This window comes from Dipodomys spectabilis, unplaced genomic scaffold, assembly GCF_019054845.1.
Source record: "Dipodomys spectabilis isolate Male_0828 unplaced genomic scaffold, ASM1905484v1 ptg000054l, whole genome shotgun sequence".
Lineage (NCBI taxonomy): Eukaryota > Metazoa > Chordata > Mammalia > Rodentia > Heteromyidae > Dipodomys > Dipodomys spectabilis.
The window spans coordinates 44,692,501-44,709,309 of NW_024870731.1; the positions used below are offsets into that span (position 1 = coordinate 44,692,501).

A 16,809-nucleotide genomic window follows, 5' to 3' on the forward strand; every position below is an offset into this window, starting at 1 on the left:
ATTTTTTGTGTGTATATACCCTAAAGGTTGACACCGTCATTTAAAAAGTCTAACTAGTAGCTGAGCTCATGCCTGTAATCTTGGCTACTTGAGAGGTTAGGATCTGAGGACTGCAGTTCAGAGCCAGTCCAGGCAGGAAAGTCTGTGAGATTCTTATCTCCAGTTTCTCACCAAAAATCCAGAAGTAGAAGTGTAGCTCAAGTGGTAGAGTGCAAGGCTTGAGCGAAAAAGTTAAGTGATGGCACCTAAGCACTGAGTTCAAGCCCCAGTACTAGCACATACAAAATGTCTGAGTAGTATGTCATATAGGTTGCATAATTTAAGCTCTTACCTATTGTAAAAATACATTTGTTTCTCCATCTTAGTGTTAAATACTGTGCTATATACTTGCATGCGTATGTGTATATATATATGTGTATGTGTATAAATACATATATATCTCCTTTTATAATTTGCTTTAGATTAAATTTCTAAAATTAGCATGTTAGTTGAATTATATGCACATTTCCTATTGTGATATACATTATCAGATTATATATTGTCTGAAATCTCTAAACAAATTTAAGTCAGTGTACTGTTTCCTAAAGTTGCTACAACAAATACTACAACTTAATGGCTTAAAACAACCATAGATTGATTTACAGTTGTGAGAGCTGAGATCTGTAGTCTTGGTGTCAGCCAGGCCATGCTGTTTCAAAACCTGTGGGGAAGGGAGGTTGGCAACCATTTGCTCATTGCTCCTCACATGGCATTTTCAAAGAATGTGTATGTGTGTTTATGTTGTATGTCCACATTTTCTTCTTCTTTTTTTTTTTTTTTGTAATTGTATGTGTATCCCATAATTTAGAAACTGCATGGATATAGCCGGGTATGGTGGCAAACACCTGCAATTGCATCATTAGAGAGTTGAGGATCATGAGTTCAAGGATAGCCTGGACTACAAAACCAGGCCTGGCCTTAACACATATTTGCTGTAATTTTTAGCTCCTGCTTATTTAATTGAAGTCACATAGAAATAAATGCAAATCTGCAAATACAGAGCAGGGTCCAATATGTACCATGTAAGCACCTTTATTAACTAATGTTGTAAGGTGAGTCATCCTAGAAGCCCATTTCCTTCTTTTTATAAGGGTGCAAACCATATTGGAATGGTATCTACCTTAGTGATCTTATTTTAAGTTGATTACTTATGCAAGGAGCTTACCTCCAAATAAAGTCACATTCTGAAGTACTGAGAGTTAAGACTTCTACATGGGTTTTCAGGGGACATAGTTCAGCTCATAATAGATGGGAAGTAGCATGTTTGACTCCCCATGTTTAATCCGATAACATGGAGAGTGGCTTGGAGGGAAGGGGAGACTGGAGGTCAAGGAAACTGGGAAACTGGCTGTCCTTTGGTTAGTGATAAGGGCCTGAGAAATGACAGCAGAATTGAGGAGGAACAAATGATTAAAAAGATATCTAGCGAAAGAATTATAAAGCTCGGTGATTATAAGGATGTGAGAATTGAGGGTGTTCAGGCTGTCTTTTATAAATGGCATTATGAACATAGCCATGTACTGGGGCTCCATCCCCAAGCCTAATTAAAATGAGAGTAAAGACACCAGTAGAGGAGGCTAAAGACAGCAAGGCGGTGATGGCTGGAATGGAGGTGGATGTCCAGTGGTAATTGCCTATGCTGACTAGATGGGCTGCAGTGCTGGGTCACTGAAGCAGCTGCATGCGTCTGAGCTGCACACACAGAGCTCCCAAACCTGAGGATTAGGCATCTGTGCAAGTGAGGTGCAGGTGCAGTAAAAAACGGGCAGGATTGGGTTAACGTTATGTAAGAAGCAACCAGATACCTTCCCTGCCTGTGCAGGGTAACTGCATCTCTTTCTCCTGGTTATCACTGTTGAGGTTAAATGGGTGCGCTCTGACAGTATCAGAAGAACAGGAGCTCTGTGTGCAAAGCAAGGGATTCTGCATTCTGTTTTAGGTTCTTTCTGGTCTGTTTTGTCTCCAAAAACACAGGCTGATCCCTTTATGAGAGGTTGAAAACCCAAGAGAAAAGGCCCATAAACAGTAAAAGGTAGAAAGGTAGAAGTTTTACGAAAACTCTAGCAATTGGCAAGCCAGTCCTGGAGAGACAGGCTTTGCAATCAGTTACTGCCCCATTCTTAATGGGAGAAGGACTGTTGTATAACTTAATTGCTCATGACTAAAACACAACCATGATGAGTGGAAGACCAATACTTTTCAGTCTCTATAGTCCAAAACAGACTTGAAAAGAACATGGGAAATAAACAATGCACAGAAAAAGAAGAAAAATATTCTTAAGTTAAAAAGTCCTTAAACAAAAGCAAATATTACATTAATGAAATAAGAATAGTTACTTTTAAAACACAAAGCTCTTACAATAAATGGAGTTATTCTGATTATAACATTCACATGTATGTAATACCATGGTGAAAACCGTTAGTATAATTAAAATATACTAAAAAAAAAAAATGCCCAGAGAGTAAAACAGACTCTGTTGGGTGAGTACCAATGAGAGTGGGGAGGGTGAATAAGGGTGAATCTGATCAATATACTTTATATACACATGTGAAAATAGACCAATGTAACCTGTTGAAATGCTATGAAGGTAGAGAAGGAAGATGAGAAAGCATGTAGAGGGGTGAGTTTGATATGGGTGTACTGTATGCATGTGTGGAAGTGTCACAGTGAAACCCCTTTGTATGTATGCCAGTGAAGGATTTTAATTAAATTAAGAGCTCTTATAAACATAAAACCAGAAGTGGAAAATGTATTATAAAGACTAGAAAGTACAGTTGAGGGGCTGGGAAGGTGGCTCAGTGATAGAGCGCTTGCTTGCCTTGCATGCATGAGGCCCTGGGTTCAATTCCTCAGCACCAGATAAGCAGAAAAAAAAAGCCGGAAGTGGTGCTGTGGCTCAAGTGGTAGAGCGCTAGCCTTGAGCTGAAGAGCTGAGGGACAGCGCCCAGGCCCAGAGCTCAGGCCCTATGACCGGACCACACATCCCCCCCCCCCCCCCAAAAAAAAAAAAAAAAGTAGAGTTGAGGCAGTCTAGAAATTATAAGTGATTTGCAAAAAGGGCACTATGAAAGGAACAATTGAAGAGGTCAAGCATCCAAACAGCAGCACTATCAGAAAGATAAAACTGAAAAGTTAATAATTTCAGAATATTTTCTAGAACTAAGGAAGAAGACCTTTCAGATTGAGAAGGGCCTGTTTGTTCCTAGTCCTATAGCCAATCCAGAATATACCTTCATGAAACTGCAGGCTACAAAGGATCAGGGTTGATCCTAACAGTTTCTATGGAGAGAAGCATGTTATCTACATGTTACTCCAAAATGTAGTGGCTTAGACTAGGACTGGAAACGTTTAATAGTTTAGGCTTGTGGGCCAAATGGTCTTTTGTTGCAGCTACTCATCTCTGCTGTCCTAGTGCAACAGCTATTAGTACATGATGAGTGCATGTGCCTACTCCAACCAAACAAAGCTACAGTCAGTCTGCTGACCCGTAACTGAGAACAGCAACATCTATACCTCACAATTGCAGTGGGCTTAGCTAGATCATTTGGTTCTGTGTCAATCAAGAGATTTCAGGCGGGGTGTCAGTTAGTGGTGTGATCATCCGGAAGTCTGATGGGTAGATCTGCTTCTGTATTCACTGAGGTGGTTGCTGGCAGATTTCAGGTCCTTGTGAAGGCCTCAATCCCTTGCCACTTGGATCTGTCTATCAGGCAGCTTATGCTTTGTCACAGTGAGGATGAGAGCTTGTGGATAAGACAAAAGTTATCTTCTTTGGAAACCAGGTCTTGGAAGTCATATATCATTACTCTTACTCTATTCTGTTTTCAGAAATGAGATACTAGTCCGGCCCTCATTCGAGGGCAGGAAGAGGGATTGCCTTACAAGGATAGGAATATACCAATGATGGGTGATAACTGGAGCCATCTTAGAAACCTGCATAACTCATGATGAAAAGAAGACAGGCTATGTACAGGAAGCTGTAAGATGATGAAGCAACCTTTTAAAAATTCCAGATGAGAGCAAAATTTAATTCTAGAGAAAACAAAGATTCTAGAAAGGAAGCCTGACTGTAGTACATTACTGCAGAGCTCAGCTGATACTAACATTCCCTCAGTTGGACTGCAGGCACCAAACACTCAACTCTACAAGCTTTACAGGCAGTTGTAAGGGGCAGACATGTGTATAGAGGTGTGTATATGAAAGACACATCCTTGTCTTCCATGGTAGGAAGTCAGTATCCAGCCATTCTAGAAACATACAGGCACATACTTAAAGAGACAGGTGAAATAATCCATTAGTCCTGGGCAGTAGGACCAAGAGCTACAGTTTGTGTCAGTGGACTTGATGTCGATAAAAACCATTATTTAGAGACGGGACCAAAAAGGTGATGTGGTATCCTGGCCTGGACAGAAAAGAGCAATAGTAAAAATGCTGGCAAAATTGGCGTAGTCTCAGTATGTGAGCTCCAAATGGTCTTTGCAACTTTTTGTGTAAACCTGCAGTTGTTTGAAATCTGAAAATGAATTTAAAAGGCATAGAGGTGAAGTTTCAGTGCTGATAAACTCTTAAGCTTTTGAATGGGTATAGGTATTAGCTGAACAACAGGACATAAGAACAGGTGGGCAGGAGCAAGAGGGGAGGGGCTGGCTCAGGTGCAGACCCTTCAGAGAAGCTTAGGCACGGCAGATGTCTGTAGGCAAGATTTCAGGTTAGACAGAGTGCAAGGCACCAACCCCCAAGGGTCGGTGGTCAAGGAGAAGATGGTTGTGTCTACAGAATATGTATGAACTAAGAAGAGAACACAGTGATAACAGATAGGGGATGCCATTTTTGCTGTGTGGTCTTTATTCCTAATTACACAAGCACAGCTTCTTCTTCTGTGATTTGCTTTATTGTATTATTTTTGTGTTGTTCGTTTTGTTCTATGGACAATTAAACCTAAGGCCTTAGAATTGTTAGGCATGCACTCTTCCATTTGAACTATATTTCCTTGTGTGTGTGTGTGTGTGTGTCCGCGCACGTGTGCACGCCTACACGCCAGTACTGGGACTTAAACTCAGGGCCTGCATGTTGTCCTGTACAAGGTTGGTGCTCTTCCAATTGCCCCACAGTCTCACTTCTGGCTTTTTTAGTGGTTAATTGAAGATAAGATAGGGACTTTTCTGCCCCCTACCTGGACTGGCTTGGAATCACAATCCTTAGATCTCAGCCTTTTAAGTAGCGAGGATTACAAGCATGAGCTACTATTAACCAGGCTCAGTTTTACTTTGCTTTTGAGACAAGTTTGTCAAGACTTGGCCTTGGCTGGCCTCAAACTCTTGATCTTCCTTCTTTTCCTTCCTGAGTAGCTGGGATTATAGGTTTGTAACACCACCCTTGACTTTCACTGCATTTTTAAAGACAAAGGTTTGCGTCACCCTGTGTCAAGCAAGCATTTCAACAGCATTCCCACCAACATGCGCTGACTTCCCATCTTCATGTTAGGATGGTAATCCACATATTATTTCAAGCCTTTTCATGATTATTCTATCTGTTGTGGTGATCTGTGATCAGTAGTAATCTTTGATGCTATGCTTCTAATTGAGTTGAGGCCCATCTGCATAAGTCAGCAAATCTAATGTATAAATGTGTACATATTCAGACTGCTCCACCAACCAGCTGCTCCCCTGTCTCTTCCTCTCTCCTTGGGCCTACCTATTTCCTTGGGTACAACAGAATTGAAATAAGGCCAGTTAGTAATACTACAGTAGCCTGTAACTGTTCTGATGTAAGAGAGGCTTGCAAGTTTCTCACTTAGATCAAAAGCTAGAAATGGTTAAGCTTATTGAAGAAGCATATTGAGTATTGTAATGGCAGAATGGAAGAAGATCATTACCAGCTATTCAACAGATAAAGGATTAATATTAACATCCAGAACTCAGAAACTAAGCGGCAAAAGAACAAATAATCCAATTAATAAATGGGCAAGCAAACTAAACAGTTGTCAAAGAAATACTAATGGCTGATAAATCCATGAAGTGTTCAGCATCCTTATCCACAAAGGATATGCAAATCCAAACCACTCTGATTCCATCTCACCCCAGTCTGATTGGATCCATCCAGAAAACAACCACCAGAAATGCTCTTGAGGGTAGGGGTTGGTGGGAATGTAAGCTAGTACAACCTCAAAAAACCTAAACTTAGACCTCCTATGTGACCTTGCTAAACACCACTATTAGGCATGCATCCGAAGGAAAGTAAATCAGTATACAAGAAAGACACCTGTACACCTATGTTTACTGTAGCACTGTTGACCATAGCCAAAATGGAATTAGCTGAGGTGCCTAACAACAAATGAATGGATAAAGGAAATGTAGTATATATAATCTATGTACTATTTTACAACTATATACCTGTGTACATAATTATATATGAATAGTCATAGATAATTACTCTAAGGGACTAGTTAGGATGAAAAGGGGAAAAAAGAAAGATGGAGGGTAAATAACATGGGGATTCACTGCAACTGTCTATAAAAACAACATAACCTCAGTGAAAGTTGTTGATCAGTAGAGGGTAAGGGGAGGAGAGAGAAATAAGCTTTATTGGGTGAGATGGTTTACTAGTGAAGGGGTTGGGCTAAAGAGGGTAAAAGAGAATGACTATGGTTGAAGTAGATTGTCAGCAAGTATAAAAATAGAACATTGAAATACGTTGAAATTGCATTAGGAAGGGAGGAGGAAGGTAAGGGAGTGATGGAGGAAAGAGATTGAAGTACTTGTGTATCTGTGGAGATGTTGCAATGAAATTTCTCCCTCCTGTATAGTTACAATATGCTGATTAAAAAACCCCATGTTGGGCCCAAATCTAAATTGTTGCCCAAGTTGTGAGTGCAAGAGTAAGTTCTTGAGGAGATGAGAAAGTGAAGCAGCCTTCTGCCAATATGGAGAAAATGCTGGTGATCTGGAAAGCAGATCGCCGCTGCTACAACGTTCTCTTAGGCCAAAGCCTAGTCTTGAGCCTCAAGCCTTGACTTTATGCTTCTGTCAAATCTGAAAGAAGTGAGGAAGCTACTAAAGATAAGTTTGAAGCCAGCAGAGGCTTAAGGAAAGGAGGGGCTGGCATGGAGCCTGCAGCGAGCCACCATCTAGACTCAAGGTGTGGCGGAGGTCCCTGGTGAAGGGTGAACTTTCAGTGCTAGAGAAGAAACATCAGTCCTTAGCTTCAAAGACCTAATGGACAGGCTCCTCTTCTTAGGGGTTAACATGGCTTTAAGGTGAGGCCAGGGCTCAGTTAACATTCTGAAAATCCTAAGACCCTTAAGAATTACATGAAATCTACTCTGCTTGTGCACTACAAATGGAGCAACAAAGTCTGGGTGACAGCACATCTGTTTATAACATGGTTTACTGAGTATTTTAAGTCCATTGTTGAGACCTACTACACAGAAAAAAAAGATACCTTTCAAAATATATCTCCTCATTGACAATGCACCTGATTACCCAAGAACTCTGATGGAGAAGTGTAATGAGATAAATATTCATGCCTGTTTACCTAGCATCAGTTCTGCAGTCCATGGATTAAGGAGTAATTTTGACTCTAAAGTCTCATTGTTTAAGAAATACATTTCATAAGACTATTGTTGTCATACATAGTGATTCCTCTGATGGATCTGAGCAAGGTAAATTGAGAACCTGGAAAAGGGTTACCATTCTCAGTGGCACTAAGAACATTCATGATTCAGGGGAGGCTATCAGAATTAACAGTAGTAGCAATTTAGAAGCATGTGAACAGTAGCAAAGGAGGTTGTAGATAGGAGAGTCAAAGTCTAAGGCTGACCCTGGGTAAGAACTAGCTAAATTAACCTAAAAAAAAGCTATTATCAGCTGAAGAGCTGAGGGATAGCACCCAGGCCCAGAGTTCAGGCCCCATATCCAGCAAAAAAAAAAAAAAGCTACAATCACTTATAAAAACAGTTTGGAGGAAGTTGATTTTATCCTTTATTCTGGATTTCTTAGAGGGGTGTGAGACTTCACTGGAGGAAGTAACTGCAGGTGTGACAGAAATAAAAAGAAAACTAGAATTCAAAGTGGAGGCCAAAGATGGGGCTGAATTGCTGTAATATCCTGATAGAACTTCAGCAGATGAGAGTTGCTTCTCATAAAGGAGAGAAAAAGTGGTCTCTTGAGATGAAATCTACTCCTGGTAAAGATGCTGTGATCATTGTTGAAACAACAAAGGATTCAGAATGTTACAGAAACTTAGTTAATGAAACAGAGGCAAGGTTTGAGAGGATTGACTCATTTTACCGTACAACATCATCTGCTACAGAGCTATCTGTCATAAGAAGAAGAGTCCATCTGTGTTCACAGCTTCATCATTGTCTTGTTCTAAGACATTGCCACAGATACCCCCAACCTTCGCCTACCCATGACTACCTCATCAGTCAGCAAACTTCAACATAGAGGCAAGGCCCTCCACCAGCAACATCTGATGGCTGAGATGACCATTAGCATTTTTTTAGCCTTTGGCTTTTAATTATGTATATTGTTTTAATTATGTATATTGTTTGTGTGTGTGTGTGCTGATCCTGAGGCTTGAACTCAGGCCAGTGCACTGAAGGACATTGTTCTTTAGCTTTTTTGTTCAAAGTTGGCATTCTACCACTTGAGCCACACCTTTACTTCTGGCTTTTTAGTGCTTAATTAGAGGTAAGAGTTCCATGGAATTTTCTGCCTGGGCTGGCTTTGAACTACAGGCCTTAGATCTCAGCCTCCTGAGCAGTTAGGATTACAGGGGTGAGCCCTTGGCACATGGCAACATTTTCTTGTTTTTGTGTTTTAAGTGTTGGCGGTAATTCTTTTTTATTTTTACTTTTATTTTTATTTTTAGGTCTGGTCGTGGGGCCTGAACTCTGGGCCTGGGTGCTGTCCCTCAGCTCTTCAGCTCAAGGCTAGCGCTCTACCACTTGAGCCACAGCGCCACTTCCGCTTTTTTCTTTTTGCTTTATGTGGTGCTGAGGAATCGAACCCAGGGCCTCAGGCATGCAAGGCCAGCGCTCTACCACTGAGCCACCTTCCCAGCCCTCTTTTTTATTTTTGTCTAATAAAATAGAACATGTGTTTTGAAAAACTGTGGTTTATAGACCACTTCATTGTTATCTCTAATTCATTCCTGTCAGTATGGTCACTTTTCCATTTTGCTTGTCTCAAACTCCTCTCTCTCCTCCCTGCCCCCCTGCCCCCCTGCCTCCCTGCCTCCCTTCCTCCCTTCCTTCCTTCCTTCCTTCCTTCCTTCCTTCCTTCCTTCCTTCCTTCCTTCCTTCCTTCCTTCCTTCCTTCCTTCCTTCCTTCCTTCCTTCCTTCCTTCCTTCCTTCCTTCTCCCCTCTCTCCTTTTCCTCCTCTTTCTTCTTTCCCTCCCTCCCTCCCTCCCTCTCTTCTTCCTTCCTTCCTTCCTTCCTTCCTTCCTTCCTTCCTTCCTTCCTTCCTTCCTTCCTTCCTTTCTTTCTTTCTTTCTTTCTTTCTTTCTTTCTTTCTTTCTTTCTTTCTTTCTTTCTTTCTTTCTTTCTTTCTTCTTTCCTTTCTCTCTTTCCTTTCTCTCTTTCTTTCTTTCTCTCTTCCTCTCTTCCTCTCTCTCTTTCGGCTTGAACTCAGGGCCTAGGCACTGTCCCTGAGCTTTTCCCTCAAGGCTAATGCTCTACTACTTTGAACCACAGCAATACTTCCAGTTTTCTGGTGGTTAATTGGAGATAAGGGTTTCATGGATTTTCCTGCCCAAGCTGGTTTCAAATCGCAGTCCTTAGATCTTAGCCTCCTGAGTAGCTAGGATTACAAGTGTGAGCCACCAGCATCTGTCTCCAAACTCTTCTCTGTAAATTTACTCTACTTGACTCCAGTAGCCTGGTCACAAGGTTTTAGATGAAGCTGTTAACGAAGCTGTTAACAAATTTGAGTGGAGTACATATTGTTTATTAAATTTCCAAGCTCCAGAGATTTAGTTTGCTGATATGAGCTGAATGGAATTTTTGCTTAAAGGAACTTTGTCTCATGGTTGTCCCTTATCTTTGATGATAATGTCATGAGGGCGTGAGAGGCCATGTGGTACTAAGACCTATGGACCTACTGAGCCTAGAACGCTAAAACTGGCAGAACTGTCACACTGTGATGTGGAAATCTTGCTTTTCAAGTGTGTGAAAATGAATTTTGTTATTTTATTTCTACCTCCATCTTACTAGTAGAAGTAGAGGATGTTTTAGTATTGTATAACTCTTAGTTATGATGACTTTTACTATTAGAAGAGAAAAACTCAAAGCCAGTAATGGTTTTATGGATCTATAGTTCTCCAGTCTTGAATCTGCAAGGTTTTTTTTGTTTTGTTTTGTTTTTAAGAAGTACAAGCCCCATAATATAACCTTGCTTTCACTAAAAAAAAAAAATAAAAAGAAGTACAAGCATTGCATGATACTCAAAATATGTTGGAAATGATCTGTACAACTTGAGGGGGAAAATTGGAGGAGAGGGAGGAAATGAGGGAAGGGGTAGTAAGTTAGTAAAGAAATGTAATCACTACTTATGTAATTGTAACCCCTCTGTACATCACCTTGACAATAAAATTTAAAAATAAAAAGCCTTATAAATTAAAAAAAAACAAATACAAGAATTGCAGTGAGTTTTTTTCCCAGTTACAGTATCTTATCAGTTCTCCATGAAGCCTTGTATATACTAGTTTTCCTGGACCATGTTTGGCCACATTTTTGGGTCCCCAACATACAATTTTGGAGGCATGGATCCAGTTTGCTTCTCTCCTTTTCTTTCTGTGGCCTGGTCAGACTGTGTCATCCACATATGTCTTTGAATTTGGAGAAGAGATGGATTATAAGAATTTTTCACATGATCAGTGATCAACTTTGTATTAAAGATTGGCAAGATGATCAGTTTGGCTTCTAACCTCGAAGAAAAGGTTTCCTATTTACACTTTGAGTTGAATTTCAGTTCTTGACTTATGATGCTACTTTTTTGGAAGACTTTAGTCTTTTCCCTATTAATTGACACCTTGGAATTTTTATATGTATCTTTAAATATATCAGTACATTTTATCTCTCAGGACTGGTGAGCATGGCTCAAGTAGTAGAGCACGTGCTTAGTATATTTTCTCTCCTTATCCTGTAGTTTCTTGTTGGAAGGGCTGGTGTGTGTGGCTTATTTTCCTCCAGGAATTTTAGGCTGTCTTTGAAGCTGTTATGATTCTATATTCCTAAATCTTGTTTCTGTATTATAAATCTGATTAAGTTTATAAAAATGGAAGTGTGTAGGTAGGAGTCTTTTTTTAGGAACTCAGCATGGTGTGATGGACGAGGGTAAACTTTAGAATCAGAAAATTAAATACTTCGTGTGAAATTTCTTTTTTTTCCTGTACCCAGTTATGTTAGATTTATAAAATTTATCTTGCAAATCACTCACAATATTAAGTGGGATGCAAGACGAATGTACATAGTACAATCTCAGTTTTGCTTAAAAATGCAGTTTACATATACAGACACCCAGAGAGAAAACTAACAGAACACTACAAAATTTCCAGTTGGGGTATTGATCAGTTTTATCAAAAGTTTTCCTGTATTTTCTAAATAGTCTATAACTAACTTGTAGTATAATAAGAAAAAATGCTATCTTAAAAGTGACAGGAAAATGTTATTTGAAAAAAAAATACCTCAGATAATTCCAAAGGAGACTTTAAGACAAACATTTACATTTACTCATTTTCTTCTTCATGGCCAAAAGAAAGGAGGCTACTGATTTTGATTTGCTTTTGTGAGAGTTCTTTTTAACTGAGTCCTCGTATTTACTTCATTTTCATTTGTTTTCTTCTTTTTTGAGTTTGCCATTAAACCCGAGTATTTTTCGCGTGTGGTGCACTTCTCTGGTTTTCTTTTCTTTTCTTTTTTTGCTGTAGGAATCTTTTTTTAATTTATTGTTATTATTTTATTGTGAAAATACTTTACAGAGGGGTTACAATTACATGGGCAAGATAATGAGTACATTTCTTACCAAGCATTGTAGCCTCCTCCTTTGTTTCCCCTTCCCATCCCTTCCTGTCCTCCCCCTGCTTCTCTGGTTTTCCATACATGATTCTCCCATCAGCTGGAGCTGGTTCTTCATTGGCGTTGGCAGCCTTTACTTGTGCTTTAATTTTGATGACTTCTTCAGCAGTCAGGTCTCCCTTTTTCAAAACCATCACTTGGGGCTGTTCGTCATCTTTGTCACTGTGCTCACCATCTTCGTCTGGGATCTGCGGCTGGATTCTCTTGGTTTCCACAGTGGGCCCTTCCTTGTAGCCCACCCACTCCTTGAAGCGGGACAGGAACGCGGGTTCCGCTGGCCGCACATAAGATACTTGGTTCCGCTTGCTCACGGGGCAGCGGTGACTGGAGTTTTTCTTGTGTGAAATTTCTTACAGAAGACAATACGTCAATAAGTCTTGAAATTTTTAAACTTTTTTAAATACTAGTATTGGGACTTGAACTCAGGGCTTCACACTCTTGCTTGACTTTTTCACTCAAGGCTGGTGCTTTACCAGTTGAGCTCCACCTCCAGCTTTTTGCTGATTAATGGGTGATAAGAGTCTCTTGGATTTTTCTACCTAGGATGGCTTCAAGTTGCAATCCTCAGATCTCAGTCTCCCGAGTAGCTAGGAATACAGGTGAGCCCCTGTCACCTGGCTTGAAATCTTCCAACTTCTGAGCTCAGCACTCCATTTGCCTTTTATTGGCCACATGCCCTTGGCTAAGTCATGCCCCTTCAGAAGTCCTGGCTTTCTCATCTCCTGAAAGGGAGGGTGTCCCTACCTTGATGGTCACACCAGATAACTGTTAAGGGTCAAACTCAAAATTGTCATAAGCTACGTAACTGTCATTATTTTAACATACTTCTTAAACCTTGATGGTTTAAGAAGACATGAGATAGACATATGAGGAATATAAGTGGTCACCTTTCTTTTCTGAATTTTCCTCAAGTGACTATCTCTACACTGTAATCCCTAGTGAGAGAAAAGGCTGGAGGAGACATGCAGTCCTGAATACCTACTAGCCACAGCTGATGCATTTCCTTACCCTGAGCTCCAGGAATCATCATGTACCCTTTGAAAAGAAAGAAAGCTTTATTTGAGACATGAAGAACCAGGCCTCTCCACCACTAATGAGTAGAAGGCTAAGAGCTGACCTGTGACTCATTGATGGGAGCTCCCATACAGAAACACACACTCTATCAGCTGGATGGCCCGAGTTACTGAGCTTTTCTGCTTTGGTTCTTGGTAGTAGTAGAAGGTCCGTGTCCGTGTACCAGCCCTAGAAACATGAAGTGGCCCTAAGTGGAGTACAGGCAGTTGTTGGCTTCAAAGCATCACTCATGGTGAGTTGAGGGATCTACTAGGAAGCCATAAGTTCCGGATCTTAGTTCTCTTCCCAATGGGAGAATAATCTGTAGAACAGTCCAAGTTTAGCTCAATCATGACTCTGACATCTGTTTTGAATCTAGCATTAGATATAGCTAATTTGGTAGTAATTAGTGTACAAATAATATTGAATTGTGGCTTGATTTTGTTTCTGGTTGAAGTACATTGTACTGAAACATGTGACAAGAAAGAGGTCTGAGCAGAAAAAAATGTCTCTAAAGAAAAAGGAAAGGGGCTGGAGGTAGCTATGTCACCACCTCTTTGCCTCCTTAAGGGAATTCATCTCTGAAGAACAGGCAGGAAGTCCTTTATGAATCTATTCCAGACCCCAGGAGACTTAGTTTTTACTTTTTTTGTTTTTGTTGGTTGTGGGGCCTGAACTCTGGGCCTGGGCACTGTCCCTCAGCTTTTCAGCTCAGGCTGGTACTCTACCACTTGAACCACAGTACCACTTCAGGTTTTTTCTACTTAGGTGGTACTGAGGAATCGAACCCAGGGCACTTTACCACTGAGCCACTTTCCCAGCCCCAAGACTTAGTTTTGAAGAAACATGGGAATAAGTTTGTATCACAAGCCCTTCATATTGTAGGGCTATGTTTCCTGTAAATCTCTGTTAATTATTTCTTACCTGATCCTTAAATGTTGGTACTCCCTTAGAGAGGTAACCCCTATTATAGTCTCTCTAGGTAATTTCCTCATTTCCCAGGGTTCTGGCCATTCTCAGTATGTCAGAGACTTTAATTCTGCAACTCTGTGACACTATGGCATGTATAGGACAGAGTTTGTCCTATCTTCCCATTCATCTATCTACCTCTCTGTGTAGGCTGGAAGTTTGTGAACATCCAGCCTCTTTCTCCCTGTTTCAGTTCCCAGTCTACCTCCCTGAACCCGTGTGTCTTCTCTCAAATCTCCCTGCTTCTCAGCCTATTCTTCTGGTCCAGCCCCTTGCTGTGACTCCTGTGCACTCTAGGTCCCTAACTGATCTGTCACTAATCCTTGTTTCCTTCCACCTGGCTCCAAATTATCCATCAGTAGCACATATCTGATTATGTTAATCCTTTGCTCAAAAGCATGCAGTGGCTGTCCTTTGTTTCTGTCCTCAAGTCCTCAGCTTCATATCCTGGTCATGCAGGTACATAGCTGTGCCTCTGCTGCTCTTGGCCAGCTTTTCCCTCAGGAAGAAACTTGCCTGCCTGTGGAAGGTACAGAGAACCCTTGCACTATCTGCAGAAAAATCTGTTGTTCCTTCCCTCTGTGCTTTGTTCAGAATGGGCCTCTGCTTAAGAGGTGCTTTCCTGGTCTTCTGCCATGGATAGAGGTCTGTTGACATCAAGCACAAAAGCCACTTCCGCTGTCGCAGTACACTTCTCTCTGCTTCTCTGTTGTCTGCCTGCTCCTTCATGTCTTCATATTCCTCCTGCCTTCTACCTCTAAGTCAGGGTTCCTGGAGTACTTGTGTATCATGCCTGCCTCTAGCCCATGTCCTAGAGGCACGTGAACAGGAAAATACTGTTGTTTTTAATTTTTTCATCATCAGTGCTAATTGGTGCTTGAAAAGAATTATTGGGGGAATAGGAAGAGAGACAGATACAAAGCTAGCTTGATGCTTTCTTGTTGATGGAGTCAAGTTATCTGTGATTAACCCTTACCAAACGGCCCATAGCTAAGTGGCTGTAGGGACCCAGGAGCCATTGTTTGGCTCTGTTGTGGTATGATGAACTTGCTTAGTGTGTACTTCTGCAGCCAACCAGCTGTAGTTGATAGGAAAGCTGTCTCCCTTAGGAAGGAGCTGACATTCAGAGTCCCAGGACTTCCTCAGATGTGCCTAAACTCCAGGGATTGCTACTTGAAAGCCCACTAAAGACCTGGGACAGAGGAGGCTCCCAGACTTGTTCTTGAGCACTTTCTTCTGAATAGATTTACCTACCGTAGTCAAAGCAGGCATGAACTCTCTACTTAAAATGAATTATTCAAGAGAAAGTGAGAAGACCTTAGTGCCTTAAACATTTACTTCTTTTCTTTCTGACCTGTGAGCTCATGGCCCCAGCACCTCTGAAAAATGTCCTTCCATGTCTGTGTTCATGACTGGAAAGCCAGAAGACAGCAGAGCCCTACAGAAAGAAGTGCAGTTTGGTTGTTTTCTCTTTACAATCGAGTATGTTGGGGTTTTGCCAGATAGATTTTCCTTTTGCTTTTTTTTTTTTTTTTTTTAATGAAAAGCTTTCCTGGCAGATGTCGGAAAGCCACTTCTAGGGCATTGATAGTTCCCCAAAAAAGACCCTGATTCCCTCTCTCTTGCTGCCAGCTGACTGTGCATTTCCCTGCCCCACATCTGTGCTGTTACCCACAAAAGGCTGAGTCTGTAAGAGCCTGCTTTGGTGAGGCCTGGCCTTTGCCCGCAGGCCTCCCTAGCACAACTCTGTCCTGGGGTAGTGTAGCAGGCCACTCAGCTGCTGTTGTCCTTGATGGTTCATAATCTTGTTTTCATTCTCTGCTGAACCGAACCCAGTCCCTGCTGTCTAGGTGGCATTTAAGGCCCTTAGAGACCTGGCTGAATCTGAACCTTCCTTTCTGCCTTGTGACCCCCTTTGACTTCCTTTTCCCCTCTGCCCTGTGCTGGTGTCTGTGTCAACCCTGAGTGTCTTCTTCTCACAACACACTTCTTACTCCCTTTTAGAAATGCAGCTGGTCTCTCAGGTCCAAGTTATAGGCCGCCTAAGAACTGCAGATTGTGCTGAGCACCAGCACCAAGGCCTGAAGTTGATCTTGATTTGGCTGCTGCCCAGCTCTGCCCCTGCAGCCTCGTGAGGATAGACGGAATGACCAGGAGAGCAAAAGATGGTGACTGTGTCCTCTATTTTTAGGTGACTTTTTAGATGGCTCTTCACTCATGGGATGGAAACATATTTCCTCCTCTCGAGGTTTATACTTTGGGTAGCCCCAAAGGTGGAAATCAGCATTTTCTGCCATTATTATAATTATTTGCGATGACCTCCTCTTCCTCCTTAAACAGGTGCTTTAGTGGTATTTGACTTTTTGTCTTCCATGAAAATCAACCCAGTCTCTTGCCAGGCCCTTGTTCCATAAGCACTTGCAGGGTAGGGAGCATTTAGCTGTTCTCAGTGCATCTCCCAAAGGTGACGAGATCTCCTTGGAGACAGCCAGCCTGCTTCTCTGCCTTTCATTATGTTTATTACCTGTACTGATTTTGACTTGGTATTAAAATGTATTTTTAAGAGAAAAATAAGTGAAGGCCTATGAAGTGATAGCCTATCTCCATGGGCCCCAGTGTTCTCTAATACCAGTCACCATGGCAACACGGTGGCCTTCACCTTTCACCAGTT

At 41.4% G+C, this 16,809-nt stretch overlaps 2 protein-coding genes across 2 annotated transcripts in view; one reads left to right on the top strand and one right to left on the bottom strand.

Annotated features, from left to right (window-relative positions):
* The window catches only part of Chchd6 (coiled-coil-helix-coiled-coil-helix domain containing 6), a 226,180-nt gene that overhangs the window by 77,797 nt on the left and 131,574 nt on the right, over nt 1-16,809 (top strand). The window lies entirely within an intron of this gene.
* LOC122107885 (uncharacterized protein KIAA1143-like) lies at nt 11,588-13,146 on the bottom strand. The gene is given in 5 exon segments (XM_042679751.1): nt 11,588-11,830; nt 11,833-11,853; nt 11,856-11,928; nt 12,120-12,465; nt 13,125-13,146. Coding segments are annotated over 5 exon segments (525 nt in total). The 3' UTR covers nt 11,588-11,767.